The sequence below is a fragment of the Suillus fuscotomentosus genome (genome assembly GCF_016647785.1).
Source record: "Suillus fuscotomentosus strain FC203 chromosome Unknown F5891scaffold_73, whole genome shotgun sequence".
Lineage (NCBI taxonomy): Eukaryota > Fungi > Basidiomycota > Agaricomycetes > Boletales > Suillaceae > Suillus > Suillus fuscotomentosus.
The window spans coordinates 67,541-84,611 of NW_024539585.1; the positions used below are offsets into that span (position 1 = coordinate 67,541).

The 17,071-nt window shown below is 47.0% G+C and overlaps 2 protein-coding genes across 2 annotated transcripts; one reads left to right on the forward strand and one right to left on the reverse strand.

The window, feature by feature from the left end:
- The first annotated feature begins 82 nt into the window (after window positions 1-82).
- F5891DRAFT_1060457 (uncharacterized protein) lies at window positions 83-872 on the forward strand. The gene is made up of 2 exons (XM_041362875.1): window positions 83-260; window positions 309-872. The coding sequence occupies exon 2, from the start codon at window positions 448-450 to the stop codon at window positions 787-789; it is 342 nt and encodes a 113-aa protein (XP_041220500.1). The 5' UTR covers window positions 83-260; window positions 309-447; the 3' UTR covers window positions 790-872.
- Window positions 873-1,012: 140 nt separating this feature from the next.
- Window positions 1,013-2,050, reverse strand: F5891DRAFT_1194734 (uncharacterized protein; the record flags this gene model as incomplete). Its single annotated transcript, XM_041367997.1, has 5 exons — window positions 1,013-1,095; window positions 1,468-1,672; window positions 1,729-1,797; window positions 1,864-1,928; window positions 1,999-2,050. The coding sequence occupies 5 exons, from the start codon at window positions 2,048-2,050 to the stop codon at window positions 1,013-1,015; spliced, it is 474 nt and encodes a 157-aa protein (XP_041220501.1).
- Between the last annotated feature and the right edge of the window lie 15,021 nt (window positions 2,051-17,071).

Here is a 17,071-nt window from a genome sequence, read left to right on the forward strand (position 1 = left end):
ATTCAAAGGGGCTCAGGGATTTTGCCGCATCACTGCCGCAACTTGCCGCACCACTAACGCATCACTGCCGCATCTCACTGAAACCAACATTCAACGCTCATTTCCGACAACTACTCTAACCATACACAAGCTAATTGACCTAGCAGCATTACTCGTCGAATTCATCAACTATGCGCCTCTCGGACATGCCTTTGAGAGGTTGAATTTAGAGGACGTGTTGGGCGTGTTGCGGCACGGATGCGGTAGTGGGCGCGGCAGCAGTGAGTCCTAGTAATATAGTACGAGACGATGTCATTCAGACTATATAGATTCTAGAGCACCCACTTTACAATAACCTGTCACTCTCGACAGGCACCTGCTAGTTACAATCTGTTATATACAGACCTCCGAGTCAGACACAACACACTATGCGGCACAGCCATTTTGGAGCAACCTGCTCCTGCGAAGATGCGCAACGCAGTCCCAGCGCTTGGGTATCTTGCCGACCTATCAGAGAAAACGGGTCGCAAGCAGACTACTGTGCCATATTGTGGTGATCTGTCTCTTACAGACTGTGCTCAGATTGCGAACTGGGTCTACCATCGCATCCCTGGTGCATCAAAACGAATTGTTAATTGGCTAAACTGTGCTACCTATGCGCATGCATGCACTATTGTAATTGCAAAACGGAAGAAGAATCGACTCCAGGAGATGGCCGAACATATTTTGACTGAACGTCGCTCAGCAGCACTTGACGTGGACTCCAAGTCAGTTCCTACTCCCGAAGAGGAAGCAAATGCAACCTATTAGCTAGCCTTTCCATCACTGTGATAAGAATTTGGTAGCCATTTATACATTCCTATCTTCGATAGATAATCCTGTGGAAATTTGATACGATCTTACCAAATCTATCTAGGAAAAACATCATCCACCAATTCCGTGATGGTTGAAGTAGCTGCCGGTCGCAAAAAAATGTGGGTAGCTTCCATCGCTCCTTGTTGATATCATGGAAATTAATACATTTGCAGAGAATTTATGTTTCCCCTCCCAGCGCAGCAGAATTAGCCCATGCAGAAGCGGCAGCAGCAGCAACTGCATCAGCAAAACCCTCCTGGGCTAAATATCAGTGATTATCGACAATTATTGACAAATTACTCAAAAAGCGACTGATTTCAAGGATCGCATAGATTATGTTACCCCAAGAAACTTTGACAGAAATGTTTCTAATTATTAGTTATTTGACTAATTTGTCGAGCATTTGAGAGACCATCCATTCAAATTTCGGCAAACAGTGTTCACCAATTTCCCCACCATCAGACAGCATTACATGAACAAATTAGTTTTTGATTAGAAAAGGGTATGTAATAGCTAGTAATGACTGGAATAGAGATATGTATCAATCAACACCACGACTCGGAGTCTCGACAATCTTTGAATCGCATAGGTACACCAAAAGAGCAGATTCCCATCACTAGTCTTCCTCCATACCCTCAAGGTCAAGCAGTTCGAAGGCGTTCAGCTCGATGTGATCCCCAGTAGCGCCATTCCATTTCAACTTACTGCAAGCCAACAGAATTTCGGGACACTTTGACTTGTTCTTGGAGATTTCGACAAAGTGTGACGTGAATTTCACACCAATGGCCCTTGAGCTATGAAAGAGCTGGTTAGATATCAACAATATGAGGAGTTCAGCCTGGTTTAAGGTCAATTAGAATATCCTGGGTATTGAATGAGGATCAACAGACTTACATCCTGCGAACGGTGGGAACGACTTGGATCAGTAGCCCTTGCTTGAATGAGGACCGACACACTCACTTCCTGTGAACGGTGGGCAACAATTTGGATCAGCGTGACCCTTGCTCGAACGAGGATCAACAAACCTACATCCTGCGAAGGGGCAACACCTTGGATTAGTGTGGCTGTTGCTTGAATGAGGATCGGCACACTCACTGCCTGCGAACGGTGGGCAACACCTTGGATCAGTGTGGCTGTTGCTCGAATGAGGATAGACAGACTCACGAATTGCAAACAGTGAGCATGAACGACAGGCCCTGACAGCTTCGATCAGCATGGCTCGACCTCAAAGCAGAATCGGCACACTCAGTCTGTGAACAGTGGGCAACGACAAGCATGAAAGGATGACTATGAACTGTTAAACAAAACTTTTTTATATATCTAAGACGTACCTATCAGCTTGATGGTTGAGGCTGACAACGTTGAGGAATCATAATGAGGGATCAATGTCGGAAGTTCAAAAATTCAAAGGTTTTCAAACCAAAGTCATGTGAGTCAAACAAATACAAGTAAATGGTTCGATTTCAATATCAACCAAACAGTCACATGAACGAAACAAATATGTGCAAATGACGAACTTCAACGAAATTTCAACGTTCTGGTCTCAGCTTTTCCTGCATATCATTTGAATGGTTTACTTACACTGTTCCTGACTGCTCCTGCGTGAAATAGCGGACTTGATAAACTCTCAAGGTTACTGTGCGGTGGTGACACAGTGGCTAGTGATACATAGATAGATAGATTGTAGATAGACATACTTTTTCAAAATTCAGATAATTCTCGCTAATAATTTGTTCTTGTTCAAATAATCCATCTGACATTATCTAACATTATCATTCTTAATGTAATTATGTGAATTCACAATGTTATGTAAAATTTAGCAAATTTATGTAATTTTGCCCTGGGAGGGTTTTCCTGATGTGCTGCTCAATGTGCGAATGGCAATGAGGCTGGAAGTTCAACGCAAGCAGGTCAACCTCAGGCTGTGTCAGGGACACAAGCATCTCAAGGATGCCAGGCAGAAATGCAACCGGGTCCATCTCTGGTTGTGCCAGGGACACAAGTTGTTGGAGTATGAGACCGAGAGATCCGAGGCCAGGGGGAGATCAGAGTCGAGAGAGTCCGAAGGATCCGAGTGATAAGGGGAGAATGGTTCGAGCGCGCGCCAAAACAGATGAAGACGAGCGACGTATGACGTCGGCTCGTGTCCTAGTTTATTTTTCAGTCTCTCATTCATATATTCCAGTACCTGACCAACTTACTATAAGATTAGCAGCAGTACCACAAGTGCATCTCAGTTTTCGTTTGAGACAACTGAGATGTATGTGCCAAAAAGTCCCTAGAGTTTGCAACGCGTCTAACATTAGCTATAGCTTGTCTTTGTCGTTCTGGGTAGATGCACCGTTTAATTGGAGTTTTCATTCGAGACAACTGAGATCTTGTCTTTGTCGTTCTAGACTCCTCGTGACCCTCTTGCTCATCATAAACACCTTTAGGTTATGAGCCCTGCCTCCATCATGTTGAGAGCCGATGAAGCCGAAGATGGAAAGACCGAGAAAGGAAGAGCTGAAGGGGAGAATGGGAGTATGGCCGAAGGATGAAGCAGCTCGAGGTGCAAGCACCACCAAACGGAGAACATCGACGATGTGTCAACGTCGGCAATCTTTTCACTCTTTAAGTATATATTTTTCATCAAAACTCTTGCTGGCAGACTCACCGTATAAGAGGATGCTGCCATTGTCGAAACATCTCAGATTCGTATAATGAACACTGAGACGTGAGTAAAAGTTCCTGTAACATTTGAGTACAAATACTAACGTACAAGTAGTTGTACCTTTGTCTAGGTACAAACATTTGTTAATGGAGATTCGTATAACGAACACTGAGACTCGTACCTTTGTCTAGCGTGTCCTGAAGCTCCCGCTCGTCTATTATCTCCACACATCATGGAATCTACGCTCCCTGGTACAAACTCCAGCCTGTTCAATATCCTGAAGCTCACAGAAGACGGCTTGAATTGGATTACTTACAAAGAACAAATGCTAACAGCTATTGGAGCCCGAGGTTTGATGTGATATACCGATGGATGCATCTGCGAACCTATTTCCTTCGTCATTGATCTGAACACCAAGGCTGTAAAGAAGCCTGACGGTTCGACGCAGACGCAGACTGAAATAGACGAGCTTGATAAGAAAATTGATGAGTACCACCAGAAAAACTCACTTGTAATGCAGCCGATATTCAGCACGATCACCGATCAGCTGCTACTGCGCATCCAGAAGCTTGGGGAGGCATCCGAGATCTGGAACAAAATTTGTCAGATTCACGAGGGTAAGACTGAACTCGTGCAAATAGACTTACGGTGTCGGTTGCAAGAGACACGCTGTGATGAAGGAGGCGATATCAAGGCCCACTTTGCAGAGCTCATAAGGCTCCGCGAGTCGCTGGCAGGAATGGGTGTGGCTATCGTCAACAACAACTTCCACACCATTATTCTAGGCTCGCTCCCGGAGTCGTACTGGCCCCTCCTATTGTCCATCAGCACAGCAGCTAGGATAACTAAAAGTCCCCTCACCTCCTATGAGTTAATCAGCATCATCACTGAAGAGTACGAGCATCGCCTACTCACCGAATGTTGTCCCACCAAAAAGGGAGCTTCTGGCTCCGCCCTATCTGCTAGAGAAGCTAAGGGGAAGGGCAGAGCGTCAGCCGGCACCCCCAAAATGAATCCGGAGGTCACCTGTTTCAATTGCGACAGGAAGGGCCACTATAAAACGGACTGCTGGCGTCCGGGGGGTGGTAAGGAAGGGCAAGGCTCTAACCAGCAGAAAAGGAAGGCTGAGAAAGCGCCCAAGCAGGCTGCTAACTCGGCCACACAGCCAGAACCCCATGACGACCAGTACACCTTTGTTACGTCAGACTTGGCGAGCGTGGCAGGCGAGCTGAATGTACCTGTCGAGAAACAAGGCGCAATCATAGATTCAGGCACGACCTCTCACTTTTGCCCTGATAGGGCGAAGTTCACGAAGTTCATGAGCATCCCTCCCCAAGACGTTCGCACAGCCGACGGTTTGAGCTTGAGTGTGATTGGCCGTGGAGATGTGCACCTGGAGCTACCGCTCAGTGAGAAACGCACAAAGGTCACATTGAAAAACGCACTCTACACACCAAAAATGGCCTTTACGCTAATTTCCACGAATCGTATCGCAGCGGCTGGCCTAGCCATGCTGTTTGAGGGCAGGATGTGCAAGCTCCTGTCGAAAGGGCCAGACCGGAAAGTCATTGCGGAGATCCCCCAGGTTGAAGGCCTGTATAGTGTTGCAGGAGGACAACAACATCAGCATCATGCCAATGTCGCAAAAGGGAAGCTTACCGTCAGCAGTGCCCACAAAGTACTGGGCCACATGTCCCAGACTGCAGCCGCTGATGCGATCCGGAAGGGCCTAGTCACCGGCCTGGAACTGGATGAGGCATCGAAAGCCGAATTTTGCGAAGCCTGTGTGCAAGCTAAGTCAACGAGGAAGCCTTTCCCAGAGGAAAGCACAAGCCATGCACTTACCTACGGTGAGCTCGTGCACACTGATCTATGGGGCCCTGCCCAAACAGCAAGCATCGCCGGGTGCCTGTACTACGTCACGTTCACGGACGACTACAGCCGGCAGACCAAAGTTCAGTTCCTCAAATTGAAGAGCAAGGCACTTACAGCGTTTAAGGCCTATGAAGCCTGGTTGGCGCGTCAGATGCCGGGAGTTTGGCTGCACAAGGTCCATTTGGACAGAGGGGGAGAATATCTCAGCGCCAAGTTCGACCTGTACCTCCGTCAGCAGGGTATTGAACGTCAGTTAACCGTCCATGACTCACCTCAGCAGAATGGCGTGGCCAAACACCTGAACTGGACCCTCGTTGAGCACGCTAGGGCCATGCTGATAGGGAGAGATCTCCCTAAGTACCTGTGGGCAGAGGCGGTCAACTATGTGACTTGGTTAAAAAACTGCTTACCGTCAAAGTCCACCCCCAGCACAACGCCATACGAGCTCGTACAGAAGTCCAAGCTGGACTTGTCACGGGCCCATGAGTTTGGGGCGAAAGTCTTCGTCCACGTGCTGGATACTGGGAAGTTGGAGCCAAAGGCGGAGGAGGCAATCTTTGTGGGGGTAGATGCTGAAAGCAAGGGTTATAGGGTGTACTGGCCAGGGAAACACTGTGTATCGGTGGAGAGGAACCTCACCTTTGCACTGGCAGATGTAAGTCGGGGTTGGACTTGCGAGTGTGAAGGGGTGGGGAGACCGCTGGAGGATGTACGAGCGCTAAAGAGTTAGATAGTTATTAGTGAACATTTTAGATAAAGGGAATGTGATGATTTTGAGACGTTTAGACGAGAGTTATAGATATATCAAGGAGTGTGAGAGTGAGACTGCGTGACTAGATCTGATTGCCTCTCAGTATGGACTGTACATGGGCTACTTATACTGTTAGAATAGTAAGGGTCCTTATTGATGGCTAGGCCGAAATTAAATGCGAAAAACGGAGTCCGAAGAGAGAATTGTCACGTCCGAGAAGGTAGGGTAGATATAACACGAAAGAGTACAAAAATGAGCGAGCGGAGGTTTGAATGGGTATGGCTTGACAGGATAACGAGAGCATGCATAGGTTTTGACAGTTTTTAGATGGCTCGGTTGTGAGCAGAGCGACGGGGACAAACAGAGAGACACGAACGAGAGCTTTAGTGCTATAACGGCTGACAAGGACTTGGTGGTGGTGAGCACCGGTGATGTGAGGTGGTGGTAGCAATGAGCATTGATTCGGCTATTTCTGGCGACAAACGATTGGTCATCCTTACATCTCCCCCCAACTACAGATATCAACCGTCCTCGGTTGATCCTTCAACGAATTAAACACCTGATGACTCCATTCCTCCTGCGACTGAATCTCCGTCCATTTTGATAAGCTGCGTGACCTCGAGCGTCGTTGGTGAGCATGCATGGTACGGAATGAGTCTAAATGCGGCAAATTTGAGCTTCGAAACGGCTCCATCAATTTCAGCAAGATAATAGGCACCATTTGTGTTGCGCGAGATGACAACCATAGGACCGAAATAACGTGGTTTGCACTTCGCGTTTGATGAAGGCTCAATCTTTTTGTTTAAAACCAATACGAGCTCGCCTGGCCTGAAACTTCGGTCCTTGATTGTGTTCGAAAAACGGCGCTCAAAATCTCTCACTGACGCATAACAACTTGCGAGGACATGTTTGTGAATGTCTGCAAGGTCTTCGTCTCGTTTGGCAAGTTGTCGTGCGCGGACAGCAAGTAACTTGTGTGTAGGAATGATTTTGGTGATATCTGGGATAAGGAATGTGGCCTCTGTGATATCGAGTGGGAGGAGTGGTTCAACACCGTGTGCCATGTAAAATGGTGAATGACCGGTGGATTTTCGAGTTGTAACATGGTCTGCCCAGAAGACATGGGGCGCGAGAATTGGCCATTGCGTGATATCACCTTCACATGCTTTGACGAGTGAATCGCAAATCGTTCAATGCGAGCGTTCAACTATTCCATTGGCCTTTGAGTTGTAAGCTGAGATGCAGATATGATGGATATGGTATTTTGTTGCGAGCCAGTCAAGCGCAGCCACGAACGGCATGCCATTATCAGTAATGATTTCCTCTATTCCTCCCCAACGACATAACAAGTCTTCGAAAATAAAACTTCCCAACGTGCGACCAGTTTCCTTTCGTAACATGCGCCACTCTGGCCATGCTGTGAGTGAGCAACGAGCTTGAACGATATAGGAAAATCCATGCGAAGTCGGCATGTGCATAGAGTCGGTATAGGCTTTTCGAAAGAGAGGCGCGGGAATAGCGACTGTTGGTGGTAGGACAACTTTTTCGATAGATCGAAGCTGACATTGATGACACGTCTTGAGGTACCAAGAGAGATCATGATCGAGGGATGACCACCAAAAACGGTCTGCTATGGTTCGTCAAGTTGAATAAAATCCTTTGTGTCCAAGATTGTTGTGAGTTTGCTGGAGAATTCGTGCATGATCGTTTGGGAAAATGACGAGTTGATGACGACCTGCAGGATCACGATGCCAAAGTCGTTTGTTATGAACAAAAATTTTTGCTGCTTGTTTGAGAAAACGAGAGCGATTTGAGAGCTGTGTGCCCGAAGGCAGCACGAGCGTCTCGAGATAAAGCTGGATGGCACAAAGGTCATCATCCTGCATTTTGGAGTCTTCGTTGCACGGGAATTCTAGGTCAGTACTGAGGTCGGCTTTGGCAGAAACGAAAACCTGGCCTGCTGTCATCATTCCAAGTCCTCCGTTGCGTGAGTCCAACACTGTCCATATCCCATAGCTGAGTACTTCATCTATCTCCTCTTCCACCTCTTCTGAGTCTTCTTCATCAAAATCTTCATCTTCCAGTGCACGACGACGACGTGATAGGCCGTCTGGGCCAGTATGCTTGGGTCCTGGAACGTGTTTGAGCGAGAAGTCGAATAGTAAGATTCCCGTGATCCAACGGTTGACAGCTGCGTTAGGTTGAATATCAGGATTATTGAGCATGCCTTTAATATATTTGGCATTGACTTCGACAATGAAATTCTTTATTCCTATGGTCCAGACTTTAGTAGCCTTGAGTGCGCGGAGTAAGCCATAAAGTTCGATTTTTGCCTGAGAATAGCGCAATTCTCGATCGTTCCAAGTGATTGAGCCGAAATGAGAGGGTCGACAATGATTTTCATTGTCAATCTGAAGCAAGATCCATCCACAGGCAATATGGGACGAGTCGACGGCAAGAATAACAGGATTGGGGCTATGATAATCGATTGGTCAAATGGCAGGAGAGTTAATGACAGCGTGCTTGAGGGTGTCCATGGCAGTTTGTGTGTTATCATCCCAAACGAAAGGTACAATGTTGTGAGTGAGATTGGTAAGCGGTCGTGCGATGAAGGCATAGTTTTTAATCCAGTTGCGCGAGCCCCTTCAGTGACAAATTCCGTATTATATGGGCCACCCGACCTCCATAATATCCCGTATGAGACGGGCCAGCTGATCATGGGCCCATGTTGTGTATATTCTCGATGATGACGGATGGGCCGGGACACATATTATTTCCGATGGAGACGGGTGGGCCCATGTATGCCAATGATATGTATATCCTTAATGTTGACGGATGGGCCGGGGGAATATGATCATTCATGGAGATGGGTGGGCCCATCTGGGTAATATGTAGAGTAGGATATTATAGACAGCTGGGCTGAAGAGAGATGTAAGGCAAATATTGTTATATAGATGGGTGGGCCGATGTGGGTGTATTACATATATGGGTGGGCCGAGGTAGGGGAATATTACATAGACGGGTGGGCTGACGTAGGGTGTATTACATATACAGGTGGGCCGACGTGGAATGTATTACATATACGGGTGGGCCGACGAAAGGGATATCAAATAGACCGGTGGGCCGAGGGTGCTATAAAATATTTATTACATAGACAGGTGGGCTGAGGTGGGGTATAATTATATAGACGGGTGGGCCGATGTAGGATGTATTATATAGACGGGTGGGCCAACATAGGATGTATTACATAGACGGGTCGGCCGACGTGGGGGATAATACATAGATGGGCGGGCCGACGGGGGTGTATTACATATATGGGTGAGCCTAGATATGTTCCATCAAGACATACAGCTGATGTAGCCACCAGCGAATCAAACACATAGGATACATGTACACTATCAGTGCATATACCTACCATCAACCACCAAATCTAAACCCCTAAGCACAAAAACATGAATCTATCATGTGTGGCATTGACCAATAATCCAGGACTGAAGTGGAAAAACCCCACACCTGAACCCTGGTGTGCAACAAATCCTATTTCTAAGCATGGACACCAGAAGCACAACACTCACAAAAATATATATGTCAAATTTTCAGTGCCAAACCCCAAACCGAGATGTACCAACCCCCGAACCCCGAGAGTGCCGGGTCTCGGGTATCGGGTGTCTGGAACTCGGAACTTGGGAGAATTTGGGGAGATCAATACAATTTAATTTACAATCAAGTTGATTGACAACACATTGACTTACCCATGTTTGCAATATATTTTTGTTTAGACATACCGAGTTCCGAGTTCCAGACACCTGATACCCGAGACCCGAGACTGCCGGGTCTCGGGTTTCGGGTGTCCGGAACTCGGAACTGGGGAAAATTTGGGGAGATCAATACAATTTGATTCACAATCAAGTTGATTGACAACACATTGAATTAACTATGTTTGCAATATATTTTTGTTTAGACATACCGAGTTCTGAGTTCTGGACACCCGATACCCGAGACCCAAGACTGCCGGGTCTCGGGTGTCCGGAACTCAGAACTCGGTATGTCTAAACAAAAATATATTGCAAACATAGTTAATTCAATGTGTTGTCAATCAACTTGATTGTGAATCAAATTGTATTGATCTCCCCAAATTTTCCCCAGTTCCGAGTTCCGGACACCCGAAACCCGAGACCCGGCAGTCTCAGGTCTCGGGTATCGGGTGTCCAGAACTCGGAACTCAGTATGTCTAAACAAAAATATATTGCAAACATGGGTAAGTCAATGTGTTGTCAATCAACTTGATTGTAAATTAAATTGTATTGATCTCCCCAAATTCTCCCAAGTTCTGAGTTCCAGACACCCGATACCTGAGACCCGGCACTCTCGGGTTTCGGGGTTCAGGGTTGGTACATCTCGGTTTGGGGTTTGGGGGTTAGTAAAATGTTTACAGATATACATAGGTTGATTTAAACATGTCTGGAAGATGTCGTTCGTCTAAAATGTCAAATCCTGAGTTCCGGGTGTTGGGACTCGGTACCCAGCACCGGGACTCGGGGTTCGGCACTGATAATTTGACATTCGGGTGTTCGGGTTTCGGGTGATATCTACCTCAATCTGCAGTTTCGAGTTCTGGATATTGGGAGTGATCATTGAATGATTCAATTGTGGCATAGGTAACATGCATGGAAAAACATTTATGTACATCTATCACTGAGCAATTATGTAGCCATGTCAACCTCCTCACCAGGAAGATCAACCTTTCCCTCAACATCCATCTCCTCATCAGAACAATCATATTCTGGCAGGAGGTTACCTGGTTCATTAGGGACCACAATATCGCCGGGGATTCTGGCAGGAGGTTGCCTGGTTCATCAGGGAGATCAATTTCGCTGGAGGATTGTGGACCCTCAGGCTGAACTTGGGTGGGCTCAACCATGGGACCTACCACAGCAGATTCATGCTCAGGCGTCAAGGGTGTAGGTTGCATGACTGAAAAGTCCAAATCAATGAGGTTGGAAAGTGCGGAGGGGAGGGGTGACATGGACGGGGGGGACCTCCTTGACCAAGTAACATTATTCCATCGGCCGGTGTGTCCGGAAGTGAAAATGAAGGGTGCCGGTTGACCACTGTGCGCCGGAGGCTCTCATGGAGGCATTGCAGGGTATCAATCTTAGCGTCCTGCTCCTGCACCCGAGCCTTAAGAATAGCGATGCGAGCTGCACCATCCTGAATCGCGATTGCCATGGAATGGAGATCCGGCATGGGAACATTGAGTGCTGCACGAGGCACTGCGACGCTGGAAGACCTGACTGCTAAGTAAAAAATTTGGTCAGCCAGTCATCAAAAGTATGGGTGACTTACCAGCTGGCGCAGGTGCAGGGACAGGTGCAGGGACAGGTGCAGGAACAGGTGCAGGTGCAGGTGCAGGTGCAGGTGCAGGTGTCTTCTTGGTAGTGATGGTCTTGCTGCGACCACGTGACTGCACCTGGGGTGTGGTTGCAGCAGGGATGGCCGGAGTTCGGGAAGGGCCACGAGATTGACTACGAGTTCGGGCCCTTGACTGGGAGGGAGATGGAGCATTGGATGGAGCAGGGGCAGGTGTCTTGGAACGCGTCCGGCTGGTGGTAGACTTCCCTCGGGTCCGTTTTGGCGGGGATCCCAGAGATGCAGGGTTGCATTTGATCTTCTTGGTGGAGCAGCGGATGCAAGACAAGCAGGGGAGGCTGGACCTCTTGTCCAATTGAGTCGCACAGGGCCAATTTTCCTTGACACAATAATGGCAGGGGTTGTTCTGTAGTATCCGTTAGTAGATGGACTAAGGGGAATTTATTTGAGTACTCACTGGGCCGGGAATGGTGATATCAAATGTGGTAGTGGCCGGCGGGTCACCATCCGAAGCACTGGAAGTATCATCGGAGGACTCCTCCTCAACTTCCGGACACCTGCCGGAGGTTGCCTGACAGATTGTTAATACACATGAGTTTCTGGAAAACTTCTAGGACTTACCCGAGCCTCCAGACGACTGACCGGAACCTCCGGACGACTGATGGGAGATTTCTAATGTAATGGGAATGAGTGGGAATTATACATGGGAGGTCCAGACATGTCCAAACGACTCACTGTAACCTCTGGACGACTACAGGCAGTCAGCTGTGGACACATGAGCATATATTTAAAGTCCAAATGAAAAATGCAAACTTACCGAAGCAGGCCCAAATGATTGCTTCTTGGGGGAACCGGGTGACCGAGGCGACTGGGGCTTCCTTACCACAATGGTGCGCTGGGGAAGGACGACCTCCGGCACTCCACGCGAAATCGGCTGCAACAAATTGAGAGCATGTCAGAAATCAGCCAGAACACATACCTGAACAATTGGGTCCTCATCATCTTCCGACTCCACAAACGGCTTCGACTTGGGGAGTTGAGTTGAGTTGACATGCTTGCGAGCCTTCAGCGCCGACTTTGGAGGTTGGGAGGAGTGTCCCGAAATCATTGGAGACTTCCTCTTGTTGCTCCCCCCAACTTCCGGCGACAGGTCGACGGAGGTGGCCTTACCTTTTCCTTTGTCCCGGACCTCGGGGGTCGTCTTGCCGGAAGGTCCGGTGACGACCGGAGGTGAGGGAATGACGGGGGTGGGGGAAGGGACAAGTGCAGGTGAAGGGACAGGTGGAGACGGAAGGTTGACAGTGAGTGGGCCAGTGGAAATGTTAGGGACAACAGGGAGATCACAGGAATTGTCACCCAACGCCTCCCAGGCATGGACTTGCTTGCGCCAGGCGTGTCTAGCCACCCGGGGGTCATCGTGGCCAATGCTGTGCCAGTTGGGCAATGCCCGGGGAGTCATGGAACGCACCCTCATCAGCTCCTTAGAGCAGGACGCCACAATTCCAGGGATGTACTCCCCTTTCTCATGGGCCCGGATGATGTCAGCCTACCCGGACATTACAAACATTAATGTTACACTAATTTAATAAGTTCAACATACCAAAAGAGTGGTAACCTGCTTTGTTAGAACAAGGTGGACGTCCACAGAGCCGGCCGGGATGTGCCGGGCACTGGCAATGATGCCCACAAGTTGAGCAGTGGATGCCTTGAGGTTGGCCAATGAAGATTGAACTTGAGTAGACATTTGGATGGAGTTGACAGATGTGAGAATGTTGAAAGCAGGGTGAAATCTGTTATCAATAGAATGAAGTTTCAAAGAAACAATACAATTGAAGGACGATGTTGAAAATTCGTTGATTGTTTGTGTTTGTTTGGTCATCGTTCAACTTTCGGCAATCGCCGGCCATGTGTTGAACTTCGACGTTATCAGTTATCAATCAGTTCATCAGTGCATCAGCTCATCAGATATCATGAGCTCTCAACCTGGGGTCAGATTTCATGACCCTCCGGTCACTGAATTTACTTCAATGGATGTGGATGAGTCCTCCCAGTCCCGGATGTCCCTTGGTATGTTTTGTTTTTTCTGATTTCAGTCAATTGATCTGACATGGTTCAGATCCATTAGATGATATATACCTTGGGCCGGATGATGAGTTAGACTCTGATTCTGGATCGTCTGGTGGTTTGGATGTGTTGAATGTAATTCCCAGTATGTTTTCCAATTCAAATGTACATATTTTACATGTGCAAATTCATCACATATCTCCAGATCCATCATCTCCGGCTCTGGCAGATGGACTGGCCCTGTACGATGACCCGGACTTGTATCTTGGTCCAGAGGATACCTTGATTTCGTCTGATGATGCTCTGGTTATACCCGATTTTCCTATGGCTGGTGAGATTACTCTTTCAATCCCATGGTCACCTTTCATGGCATTTCCCCAGTGAATGAATCAACTCCGGAGCCCGATCCGGCCACTCCGGGTGTACCAGGTGCACCCATACCTTGTAGGTATATTCATATCATTTCATGTGCTTTACTCATGCTATCTCCTAAGCTATGTCAGAAACTCCCGAACGTCAATCGCCCGAGCCGGAACTCAACAATGAAGCCCTGCGTGCCATGGTTCAGGAGTTCATGCCAATCGGATCTTATGATCAAGCTGAAAGTAAGTATACAACAGTTGATTATTTATCTCTGCTAATATCCTGCAAGTTCAATCAATTGTAGATCACCTGGGAGATTACGAACAGCGTCATGGAAATCTTCCTGCCCCTACAGTAGCCCAAATTCTTGAGGCTGACAGACCATTCAGGATGGCATGGGCTGAAACATGCGACAAACTGCGGAAAGCAGATGCGGACCTCCGGAGGATGCAAAGGGTAAGGGAGTCAACCTCCGAAATGCTGAAGGTATTGGATACCCTCATTGAGGCCTTTGAGGACTCAAGTAACATGTAAATATTGATCAATGTCTGATAGTAGACACATTGCAGTACTACTCAGTAGGTAGTCCTTGGTACTTGTATACTCTACCTACCCAGTACTCGCTGCCAGGTTTTCTGTGCTCGGTACTTGGGGCTCGGTACTTGGGGCTCGGTAGTTGGGGCTCGGCAGTCGGTGCTTGGTACTCGGGGCTCAGAACTCGGGCCTCGGGGCTCGGTACTCGGTGTTTGGTACTCGGGCCTTGGTACTCGGTGACTGGCGTTCGGGCTTCGGTATTCAGGGTTCGGTACTCGGGCCTTGGTACTTGAGATTTGGCATTTGGCAATTACAATTTGATTGTTAGTACTTTGACATATACATAATAGCACTTATGACATTACACATGAGGGCAGGAAGATATATGTACAGTGGCTCAAAAAAGTGTCCCAATGTTTGTAGCTTTTCATGTAATTGCTATATCATGTGTCAAGCTGTGGGAATATGACTAAGCCATAGGGAGGTGTCGGAAAGGTCTGCTTCTCAGAGTCAATTCGGTTCCCTATACCGTGGGAAAATAACGACATTATGTGAAGATATGATCATTTTAATTTGATGACTCATTGGGACACTTTTTTGACTTTGAGTTTAACTAATGTAATCTCTATAATTCTAGTACTTTGTGTGACCTCCTTCTGCCCCAATCACTTCTGCCACTCTTCTAGACATATTCTCTATCAATTTTGGGTATTCCTCTTTGGTATTTTCATCATACTCTGTTGTAACACTGTCTCATAGTTGGAATAGCCCCTATGGTGAATCTTGATATGCTACAAGCAATTTCTTGAGTGATTCTCAGGGGTATTCAATATGGTTGATGTCTTGCATCTATGCTGAACATGATAGAATAGTAATATCATGGTCTTTAAGTTATTTGGTAGCCAATATAGAAGGTTGCTCTATAAGACTTAAGATCTCTTAATCACTATATTCTAATCGGAAAGGCCACTGATGCTAAAAAGGTGACTAAATTGATTATTTCCATCATCTCTATGACTATCTCTACTCAAATAGTCAGACAGACTCTTAAGACAGCCCACTTTAAAGCTATAATCAAGAGAAACAGATTCTTCTGTCTCCAACCTATAAACAGAAAAGACAAGATGCTACTTTCAAGTACAAATATTGGACTGCTAATAGCTGAAAGAGGTTTATCTAGTTAGATAAGGTTAAAATCAATAGGATGAGATCATATGGCAAGGAATTTGTATTAAAATTGATAGCACAACCATTAAGATAAAGAAAAGTTGAATAAACACTTAAGTTTCAAGACGAAAACTCGATGGTATAGAACTATATGAGATAAAATGGAGTAGGAATTTTCTATGAAGTAAAGGGGAGGATGAATATAGAGTAGTAAACACTCATTTGACAGGAGTGTCTGCTAAGAAGCATGCAGGAGTTATGAGTTAATGAAGAGAATACTATTTTGTGATAAGACAATGACCCTAAGTATACCTCTAAATCAGCCACCAATAGCTTGCAGACCATGATATTACTATTCTATCATGTTCAGCATAGATGCAAGACATCAACCATATTGAATACCCCTGAGAATCACTCAAGAAATTGCTTGTAGCATATCAAGATTCACCATAGGGGCTATTCCAACTATGAGACAGTGTTACAACAGAGTATGATGAAAATACCAAAGAGGAATACCCAAAATTGATAGAGAATATGTCTAGAAGAGTGGCAGAAGTGATTGGGGCAGAAGGAGGTCACACAAAGTACTAGAATTATAGAGATTACATTAGTTAAACTCAAAGTCAAAAAAGTGTCCCAATGAGTCATCAAATTAAAATGATCATATCTTCACATAATGTCGTTATTTTCCCACGGTATAGGGAACCGAATTGACTCTGAGAAGCAGACCTTTCCGACACCTCCCTATGGCTTAGTCATATTCCCACAGCTTGACACATGATATAGCAATTACATGAAAAGCTACAAACATTGGGACACTTTTTTGAGCCACTGTACATTAAGTGCGTCCCTGTGCTCTGGTTACTCTAGGTGTACTGTCTACTGGCATTTGCAACTTACTCCGGGTCGTCCTCGTGGATGGTTCAACAGTGACTCGAGTGCCCCTCCTCCTTTTCTGTGCCGGCGGTGTGATACTCTCTTCCATTTCGACATCATCTCTAACCTCGCCCGTCGCGTTGTCAGTTAACCCAGCGAGGAGGTCTCCCAATCGTGATGTCAGTAATGCACCTTTTTTGGCCGGCTTGGCCGGGCAAGGCTTTGGAATTGAACGTGGGACTGCTGGCCCTCTGGGTATAGGACCTCCCATCCTGGGCTTCTTCAGCGGAGGTCTCCCGTCAGCCAGGTCATCATCCACATTATGCTCCGTATGATGAGTGGCACTCTCCTTATCACTCTTGGCTTCTGTCGATGACTCCCAAGGCCTTCGGATGGTAACCCTCTGTTGCCTTCTCACTATACGAGTCTGAGGAGAGGGCGAGTTGCCAGATATGACAGATGGTACCATGTCCCCATCTTTGTTCTTCCATGCTTTGAACAGAAATGTGGGCCCTTCGCCTGTTTCTTGCCGAGCGAGCCAAAACTGGAGCAAGGTAGTGGTGTCCCAAATTTGCAGCTTCGAA